We start from the raw sequence: 10,549 nt of genomic DNA on the forward strand, positions 1-10,549 counted from the left end.
TACGTCGACCGGATATAGTCCTTTTATGTTGATGTATGGTTTTCAGCCACGAGCCCCGATTGATGTTAATATACATCATGATGAGTTGCGAAGTACGCAAAACTTTCTTCGGGATATGCAAGATATGTTGCATATTGCACGAGATAATATAAAAACAGCTCAAGATAGAGCGCGTTTTTATGCCGATCATCATAGGCAACCTCGTGTATTCAACCCTGGATAGAAGGTATTTTTACGTGTACCTCACAATTCTAAGACATTGTCTACGGGTAAGTGCGCTAAGTTAGCCCCACAGTTTTGTGGACCTTTTACAGTCCTCAAACGCATTGGGTCATCAGCCTATCGTCTCGCTCTTCCCGATGGTGTCGGAATTCATCGAGTCTTTCATGTGAGTCGTCTAAAAGAACTTCTAGGTTCTGGCGACAATACAGTTACGACTGAAACTTTGGTTACTTCTGAAGAATTATCTTCTAAACCACATGTACCAGAAAGAATTCTCGATGTTAAAACAAAAAAATTACGTACTAAAGAAATCCGAGAATTTAAAATAAAATGGATGGATAAATCAATAAAAGATGCCACATGGGAACGCGAAAATACTCTTAGAACTAACTTCCCTAACTTTCCATTGCAAGAGTGCAATGTTTTAAAGAGGGGGAGTATGTTACGGGCATGACCATATAATATCCCGTGGTAAGAATTTACCGTAGTATTCTATCCACATGGATAAGTGTGAGGGTTAAACGAGAGTGTAAAGAAGGGGAGGATTACTTTTAATCCTCGGGATTGAGACAACCCATTAGGTCAAGTGTGAACTTGCCTGGGAGCCTTGGGTATCGCTATAAATAAGAGGCCTACCTACCCTCATTTGATCATCTTTTGACTACATCGAGACTCTGCTCTTGTGGTGGGTCTCTTGTAGCGAGCGCGCCAGCACCAGGTACGACTCGACGCCACGGCGGTGGTATGGGACGCCGATCGAGGCTCGAGTCCGTCTCGATCCCTTCGCTCAGGGGTGGTCGGGTGGATCGGCACCCTTCTTTCTCTTTCTCCTTTCTATCTATCATTTGTTTATCCTTATCTTAAGCTTACTTTAGTACTTAGATCTATAATAGGTGCCAAAGGTGATAGACTTGCAATCAGATGTTAGGATGCATCCAGAATTTAAAGGTTGTATGACAAGATCAAGAACTAAGAGCATGGTTGTCATTGGTGGTAGTGCATGTGTAAATCATGAGGAAGAACATACTCGATTGAGCATACATAAGTCTATTGTAAACAAATCCACTAATAAGATGGTTGCTAAAGGCTTGAGAATTTCAACACAAGCATGTGAGCTGAAGAAACATTCGGGGGAGAGTAAATGTAAGGTTTAAAAAAAGTTATTATTAACATATGGATAATTTTTTGGTGCTATCATGGAACGTGCAAGGATTAGGAGGTGTTTTATGTAGAAGATTCAAGGCTAGAATACGTAGGGAACTTCATAAATTTCAGGTTGGAAGTTGCGATTTGATTATGTTACAAGAACACCATTTAGATGCAAGTGAAATACAGTCTTATGGTAATATGCTTCGTGGTGATTTGAGGTATTATTGGATTCCGGCATGTGGACAGTCGGAAAATAAAGGTGGTGTATGTATGATGCTTAGTGATAAATGGATGCAATTTATTCTTCATTCCCAACAAGTGGTGGAAGGAACGTTTCATTATCTACTCCTTAAAATTAGTGATGTTGTTTATAGTTTTTTGAACATTTATGCACCAAATGTTAGGGGTGCTCGTAAGGGTTTCTGGACACAAATTGTCCAACAATTTCCACATGTTGATCCTTGGTGCATGGGCGGTGATTTTAATATGATTGACACAACATGGGATAGAGTGGGTGGTTCTAATGTTGTTCTTGTTAGGATTTTGGTCCCTCCAGATGGGATATGAGAACCTGGCAATGCAGACCCGATGAGAACTGGATGATGAGTACACGGTATGGAAGACCCGATGAGAACCAAATGATGAGTACCCGGCAAGGAAGACCTGGTGAGAACCGGATGACGCAGGCCCGGTGAGAACCTCTCACTAGATGAAGGGACATATCTGGAAATATGTTTCTGAGAGCCCATTGGGGCTATATCTGTAAATAGTCCTAATGTCATATTAGTATAAATATGACCTAGGGCAAACAGAGTGATGTGTGTGTGTATCATTGTGTTGTCATTGTTTTGTATAGTGGTATTGGTGTAACTATTGTACAAAGTGTAACAAAAGAAGAGGAAGAGGAAGAGCGAGAGAGAGAGAGAGAGAGAGAGACAAAAACAAAGTAAGTCTCTGTTGTAACCACCACCTAGCGAAGAGAGAGTGAGCACGAGGTCGTTGCCTCTATGCCCCCTGTTGTATTCTTTCTACGTAGTGATAGTTTGGAGTATGTGGGCTCCCGTGGTTTTTCCCGTTCAGGGTTTCCACGTTAACATCTTGTGCATTCTCTTCTGTTTGTGTATTTACTTCCATTTCTCATTCTGCTTTCTGTGTTTGATTATCATCAAGTGATCTAAGTCTCGGTTGTGGCCAAAGATTATTCCGCATATTCTCGTCAGTTCTTACAAGCTGTGAATTGGTGTCGTGGGAGAGGTTATGCTTCATGTTGAGGATACAAGATGCTTGGCACCTCCCCTCATTTCATAGACTTAGTGGCTCATTATAGTTTTCTAGATCCGATAGGTGTCAATTAGGAGTTAATCTATCTCGGCTAGATAGGATATATATGTAGATGATTATTTTAATGATATTGGAGGAGAAGTTGGGATTATTGGGGGTTCTCTATTTTCTGACCATGCTCCGGTGATTTTGAAGTTGTTTAGCATTTAAAAACATAAAAGGTTTTCCACGAAAATTCCTAATATATCCTTCTTTTCGAATGATATTTTTAGAAGAAGTTTTGGGTATATGGAATTATGAGATGGGGACTCAACTATCTATAGTTTCTAAGGTACAAAAGGCTTTGTATTTAATTGCTGAATTTTTTAAGGATAAAGCGTTGTTGCAATTACACTAGGCCAAACAAAAGATGTTACCTTCTAGGTGGATGATTGTTGCTCTTCAAAAACTACAAGAGAAGAACCCACGAGCTATGTGGGTTGGAGCTGAATTGCATCGAACACATGCTGAGATGCAACAATTTGAGGATGTTATAGCTCAACACAAATTTCGTGCATCCTCGGCGAAATGGTCTCATCTTGCAAATAAGGTTAATGCTGATTTTTTCATGTAAATAAAATTGGTCATACTAAGAATGTAATGAGGCAATTAGAGAGAGATGATGGAACATTAACATCGAATGATGTTGAGATGAGGAGAATTGCCTCATACTTCTATAAATCTTTGCTAACTAGGCAATCATTTACGCATGAGCAATTGGCCTTAAGATCTACATTATGGTGTGTTATGAAGAAGAAAGTTAATCTTTCTATGGTTAATGAATTAGTTAAACCTTTTAATGTGCATGAGGTGTATGCTACAATTAAGGCCTTAGGTAAGAATGTATGTCCTGGCATTGATGGTTTTCCTCCTGAATTTTTTCCTTGCTATTGGGATCACATTAGAATCAGTGTAATAGAAGCGTTACAAGAGGTTTTTACTTTGGGTGATATGCCTTATCAATGGAATGCAGGGTTAATTTTTTTTATTCCTAAATTGGAGGGGGTAGTAGTTGACATTAAGAAGTGGCAGCCTATAAGATTTATGCTAGAGTCTTTGCTTTACGTATGCAACCGTTATTAAATGATATTATTCAAAATCGCAAACGGGTTTTATGCAAGAGCGTTCTATTTTTTATAATATTTTCATGTTTTGGGAGCTTACAACTTTGGCAAAAGAGAAGGATGTTGACCTAGTGGTGCTATTATTGGACTTCGAAAAGGCATACGATAGAGTTGATTGGTCTTTCCTCGAGGAAGTTATGTTACAACTAGGATTTCCAATGGCTTGGGTAGTGGCGGTAAGAGCCTTGTATAAGAATGTGTCTAGCTCCGTATATGTGGCGGGAGAAGTTGGTGCTCCCTCTATTTCAACGTCAATTAGGCAAGGGTGTCCATTGGCCCCTTTCCTATACTTATTAATAGTTGAGGCTTTTCATGTGTATTTTAATAATCATGCATTAAGAATTAAAGGGTTGCAATAGGGATTAGATAATAAGCAAGTGCTTGATAATGAATTTGTTGATGATACAGCTTTATATGTGGATGGGGGGGAATAGAATTTGCGTAATGTTCAATGCGTGGTGCAAGAATTTTGTGAGCTATCAGGTGCTATTATAAATTGGAATAAGTCCATTGGAATAAGAATGAAGAATAATAGAGTTGCACATTGGTTGCCCCATCAGGATTTTCAATGGCTTCAACATGGGAGGTAAGTACGATATGTTATTTTGGTCTTCGAGGCATTTATCATTGGCTGGAAGAATTGTAATTGCTAATCAAGTGTTTATGTCTTCGATGTGGTATATCCTCTCATCTTGGTTGTTTTCAATATTTGTTCTATCTCAGGTACAAAGGCTTGTCCGCAATTTCTTATGAGGTGCATCTGATGCAAATGTAAGATCTAAAGTTGTGTAGAAGGTAATAATATCTCCTCCTCATGAGAGCGGATTAGGGTTGATAGACCCAATGTTTCAATGTAGAGCATTATTTGGGAAATTTGTTGTGAGAAGTATGATGTTAGGGAATGAGCCATGGAAGTTGTTACTTCATGAACGTATGAAGGAATTGGTTCCGTTTGGAGGTGGACATTGGAAGCGAAATATGAGGTGGTGGTTTGTGCAAGAGGGTATGCCTTTGACTTCTATTTTCACTTCGGATAAATTTTTTAACTCTTTGTTAAGAGCTTGGAAATGTTTGTTGCCTAATCTTGTGCATAAACATCCTATATGGGAGGACGAGTGGAAAAGGCAACCAATTTGCTGGAACCCCTTGATTAGGGATGATTATGGTAATATGTTGGGAAGGACCAGATTAAATTGGGCGGCGGTTGATGAGGCATTTGCGGCTAATGTTGGTACTTGGTTAAACTTTAATTAATCCTTTAGGGATGTTAAGAAACAAGTTTTGAAATCAATAAGAGGTGGTACATTAATGTTCCGAGAGATAAGTAACGCTTGTAATAGGATTTTGCCTTCTTTTTTTAATTCAAACCATGTATGGTACAGGGGCAAGAGCTTACACATCAAATGAATCGTTCTTAGCATATATAATAGTTTCAGAGGGAAAATTGCAATGGGTTTCTATGGAGGATGACCTTCTAAATTTAGTGGAGTGGAAACCTATTAGGGTGATTGCAAAAACATGGAAGGTATGTATTATTGATCCCCATCCTGAAAAAGTAAACCCTTTATGGGATATTTGGGTTTGTGGTAGTAAGCCCTTATTGGAGTTAGAGTGGGATCCAACGGAATGGTGGTGGAGAGATGTTAATGGTAAGATGGTTTCTTTCTTTGACTACTATGTAAAATTAGGTAGGGAATTCCAATGACGGAGGAATCCAGTTATGCCGGTTGCAGCTAAGGTATGGTTAAATAATAATATTCTTATGCATTTAGTATTGGCATTTTGGAAATGGTTGTTGGCTCTATAGATTCCTCACAAAATCATTACATTTAGATGGTTATGTGTCCATTATGCACTTCTAGTCTTGGAATGGATGCATAGGGAAAAGAGAACCAAAACTTGCTCTTTTTGTGGGCTTCATTTGGAATCAATGAAACATGCCTTATGGACCTGTATGGCTGCATGTTCTGTTTGGAAACGTATGTTGCACCTCATTGATGTTGCATATGGACCTAATGTGATTACATGGGGAAATGTCTTTTGGATGGATGTAAATGTGGATAAGCATAATTATGAAAGAGAAAAGATAATATTTGCCCTTCAAACTAGGGGAAGGCAAGTTAAGGACATACCATACTCAAGCTCAAATCGGTTGAATGTAGATGCCACAGTATGGGCTACGATACCATCAGTGGTTCTATGGAATATTTGGATAGATCGATGCAAAAATGTGTTTCAGCAAATAAAGCAAAATCCTATTCATTGTGTGAAGGAAATTTGGTCGATGCTTATCTCAATTTTAAAAGGTCAATATCACTCCTTCACTAGTAATGAAGATATGATTTTTCTGAAACAACAATCCTTTAAATGCAAGTGGAAGGATTTGTTCGTTTTTGTGAGAGAAATGACAAAATGGATTGGCAATATGTACCCCCTTGATGGTTGTTTCCTCCATGAACCCACCACTAGATTGTATCATTATATGTCTTGTATACGCTTATTGGATTGGTAATGGAAACTATGGTGTAGATTAAATTATTATTATTATTATTATTATTTAAAAACAATATGCATGTTATTTGAACATATATATGGAAGATAAATGAGTAAGCTCATATGTTCATAAACTTGGCATCACAAGCTCAAACATTGTAATTTCATGATTGATCAAGGTATATTTCAAATGAAAAACTTCATTATACAAGAGAGTAGAAATAATGTATAATCACTACTTATATAATGTATATATGGGGCAAACAAATTTTTTATATGTGTAGCTTATTTGCAAAGGAAGGTGGAGCAATTTGAAGATAAGGAAAGGCAAATAAAGTTATAAATATTGGACAAACAAATATTCTATTCCTCTATTGATTGTGGGGTTCATGGATAGTGGAATGTCTATGAATAGTTTGACTACTTGAAGATAGGTAAGCTGCAAATGTTGAATGGTTTGGAATTTGTCAATGCCAAATTTGGAACTAATATGTTGACCTCGTTCTTGCCATATTAAAGCACGTGCAATGACAAGTTAGAGTGAGAATTGAAGGATAGAGAAAGTAAGAGAGGACATAATGAACAATCATTACATAGGAGAACTAATCAATAGCAAAAGAAGCGGAAGAACAAGACACATGTTCTTAAATGATTACAAGAATGAATGTACACAAGAACACGAAAAACAAGGATAATAGAAGCTTATTGTTATCTTCAAATAGCTTAGCTTAGAGATTTCATTCATGTTTCTGATGTGGAATTCTCAATTGCATTACTCAAAACTTACACGTAAGTTCAAAACACTAAAAACACTCATTCTCTACACAAAAGATTGAGCATTTAGTAACTTCATTTTGGGATTCTATCACGATTACAATTATTTAGTTATTTTTTATGCTTACTGTTTTATACTTTTTGACATGAAATAAGCAACATGTAACATATGGAAAGCATTTGAATGTTAGTGTGTAGGCTACACTTCTTATGTTTAATGGCAAGTTCATGGGTAGATTCTCATTTGTATAGTTCTGAAGAAATCAAACTTTGGGAGAAGGGTAAAACCCCTATCTTTAAAGGGTTTTTGTGACCTTCAAATATATACGTTGATAGGAATACTTGTTTTTCACTTAAGTAATATGACTAACAGTTGATGAAACTACCATTGGGCAGTCTTAAAAAAAGTCATCATATGTTTGCGATAGCTATTTGAAACACAAATGAAAATAGTTAACTTTGAGGTTATGAATATTAATTGCGTAAAATATGATGTTTTTATTGTATATGTGGGCCGTTTATGGAAATGGAATCTCTAGTGTGGTTTGGGCCCAAGGTGTAGCCCTTTGTGTGTGTAACAAAATTCAATTTATATTTTATAAGCTCAAGAATATGCTAACTTTTCCATGAAAGAAGCTTTTTGTTTCTGCTCTCATGAGTGGAGTTGACCTTGACCTATAAGAGATTAGTCACTAGTGAAAAACATGTCACTAGACTCTACATGGGAAGAATGATTAAGAGTGAGTCAAAAAGAGTAGGGTAAAAAGTTGGAGAATCTTAAAGTTATTCAAGCCACAACCGACCTTTATCTTTGTTTTGATGGTGGACAGTGTGTTCCCTAATTATTTCACATGCATAATATGTCATCACTTGTAAAATATTTGCATTGAATGATGTGGATCATAGATCGAGTGGAGTTTGATGGGCACTAAGGAGAATTATTTAAAAAAACACAACAAAGTGTTATGTTATTAGTAGTAAATTAGCTATGTGATGGTGGAGACAAATTGGTCATGGTCAAAAGTTAGGCTTAAGCCCAATTAAAATAAGTAGTTTCATGATGCCATCATGGTGAGGATGGGCCATGGCTTCCACCATTGTGTTTGTGTGTGTGTGTGTGTGTGTGTGTGTGTGTGTGTGTGTGTGTGTGTGTGTGAGAGAGAGAGAGAGAGAGAGAGAATTTGAAAGGACCCCTTCATTATGAGGAAGAAACAGTGAAGTCAATTTTGCTATAAAAAGGATGAGGGCTCATTCCATGAAGAACACGTCAATTACAATTAAAGTCTTAGACATAAGTTCATAACATAAGCTCAATATTTATTATCATCTACCATCAATCAACGCTACTCCAATTTAATATACTAACATGAAGAGCACTTTTTATAATAAGAAGAGCATTAGGAACTTCCTATTGATAGGAGTCCTTCTATTAATTTCAGGTGTGAAAGCTCAGAGTTTAACATATGGCTTCTATAGCACCTCATGCCCAAGCCTTCAATCCATTGTTCGAAGCTCCATGAAATCCGCAGTCCAAAAGGAAGCACGAATGGCTGCCTCCATCCTACGACTCTTCTTCCATGATTGTTTTGTTCAGGTACTATATTAATCATAAAAGATAAAGAGTATGTTAACTCATTTCGCAATGTAAAAGTAGTTACTTTTTAATAAGATATGTGCAATGTATCATTGTCTTATGTACACAATATACCAATATATGTTTATTGGTTAATGTAGGGATGTGATGGGTCCGTATTGTTGGACGATGTTGCGAGCACCGGATTCACGGGGGAGAAAACTGCATTACCAAACAATAACTCGTTGCGTGGTTTCGATGTGGTAGACACTATCAAGGCCAATGTGGAGGTTGCTTGCCCCAACCTTGTCTCTTGTGCCGACATACTCGCCTTGGCTGCTCGTGATGCAGTCGTATTGGTATACATTCTTAAAAGACACTCCCTTCCATGCTATCTCAAGCCATACCAATAGGCTAGAATTTCATGAGACTTATTGTTTTCCCCCTTTGACGTAAAGAAGTTCAATACTCGTTTTCCAATCTAATCTCAAGGAGATAATTGGCATATTTTTACATGAACAATGAGGGATGACTAAGTATTGATGTCTTACACAAAATCATGGATTTATTATAGAAAGGTTTATGTTTTATCGCAATTTCGTGGAAAGAATATGATTGACATTTTCTATATTTGTCGATGGTTGATATAGAGTGGGGGACCAAGTTGGTTGGTTTTGTTGGGTAGAAGAGACTCTACTACAGCAAGTTATTCAGAGGCGAATGCAAATCTTCCAAGTCCAAATGACGATGTACCAACATTAATTTCTAAGTTTCAAGCACAAGGATTGTCAATGGAAGATTTGGTCACACTTTCAGGTGCGCTTGAAACTTGCTAATTGATCAATAATCATGAAAGACATTGACGTGTGTTTTAGCTTTTAAGCCTATAAAATTAGTCATTGATATGTAATAAGTAACTTTGACTAACCTATATGCCCAAACTATATGATAGGTGCTCACACTATTGGACAAGCACGTTGTGTCATTTTTCGGAATCGCTTATATAACTTTGACAACACCGGTGTTGCTGACCCTACCTTGAATGCGGCATACTTGGCACAATTACAAACTATTTGCCCTTCCTCTGGTGGTGATGAGACAACATCTCCCTTAGATGCCACTACCCCCAACCGCTTTGACAATAAATATTTCACCAACCTTATAAATGCCAAGGGACTTCTCACTTCGGATCAAGAGCTCTTCTCTTCTAATACTTCCACGACTTCCATTGTTCAGAGCTATAGCCAAAGTTCTCAAGCCTTCTTTGCCAACTTCCCTAAATCCATGATAGCAATGGGAAATCTAAACCCTCTCACTGGCACCTCAGGTCAAGTGCGTGCCAATTGTCGCATCATAAATAGCTAGTTCCCATGACATGTGATGAATTTGTTATACGCATGCCCATGCATATTACATAAATTTGCACCTTATAATTTGAACCTTTTCAACACAAATTTGCTTTATACATAGCTTAAAAGGTTCAAATGATGAGACAGAGAAAGCTATATATAAATTTTCATAATATAATGGTTTTAACTTATTGCCAATGATATAAAGGTGGACCTAAATTTTAGACAAGTACGAAGAAAATATTTCATAGTTGATAAAATAAAAGTAGTATTTTCTACGCAGACTTTGGATCATGGTTAAATGGATGAAATGCCTTTTAGTTAGAGGGGGGTGCACTCTACCAGTTTATTGACACAACATAAAGCACTTCACGACTTTGAATCATATTGATGTTAGCACAAGCATATTTGAATATCACCTATATGCAATCATATAATGGTAGACCTACATCTGAGGTAAAGTGGACAACCACGTATGGAAGCATATACCAAGCCCCAACTAGATAGACACGTACAAGTAATATGTTTCATGATTGATATAATAC

The 10,549-nt window shown here is 37.2% G+C and overlaps 1 protein-coding gene across 1 annotated transcript; it reads left to right on the top strand.

The window, feature by feature from the left end:
* The first annotated feature begins 8,346 nt into the window (after window positions 1-8,346).
* Window positions 8,347-10,202, top strand: LOC147847515 (cationic peroxidase 1-like). Its single transcript, XM_087339091.1, has 4 exons — window positions 8,347-8,676; window positions 8,817-9,014; window positions 9,306-9,471; window positions 9,608-10,202. Exons 1-4 carry the CDS (start codon window positions 8,449-8,451, stop codon window positions 10,018-10,020), a joined length of 1,005 nt encoding a protein of 334 aa, XP_087195217.1. The 5' UTR covers window positions 8,347-8,448; the 3' UTR covers window positions 10,021-10,202.
* The last annotated feature ends 347 nt before the right edge of the window (window positions 10,203-10,549 follow it).

Source organism: Azolla caroliniana, unplaced genomic scaffold, assembly GCF_043228905.1.
Source record: "Azolla caroliniana isolate FFs.n. ecotype wild unplaced genomic scaffold, voAzoCaro1.0.p SCAF_914, whole genome shotgun sequence".
In the NCBI taxonomy this organism is placed as follows: domain Eukaryota; kingdom Viridiplantae; phylum Streptophyta; class Polypodiopsida; order Salviniales; family Salviniaceae; genus Azolla; species Azolla caroliniana.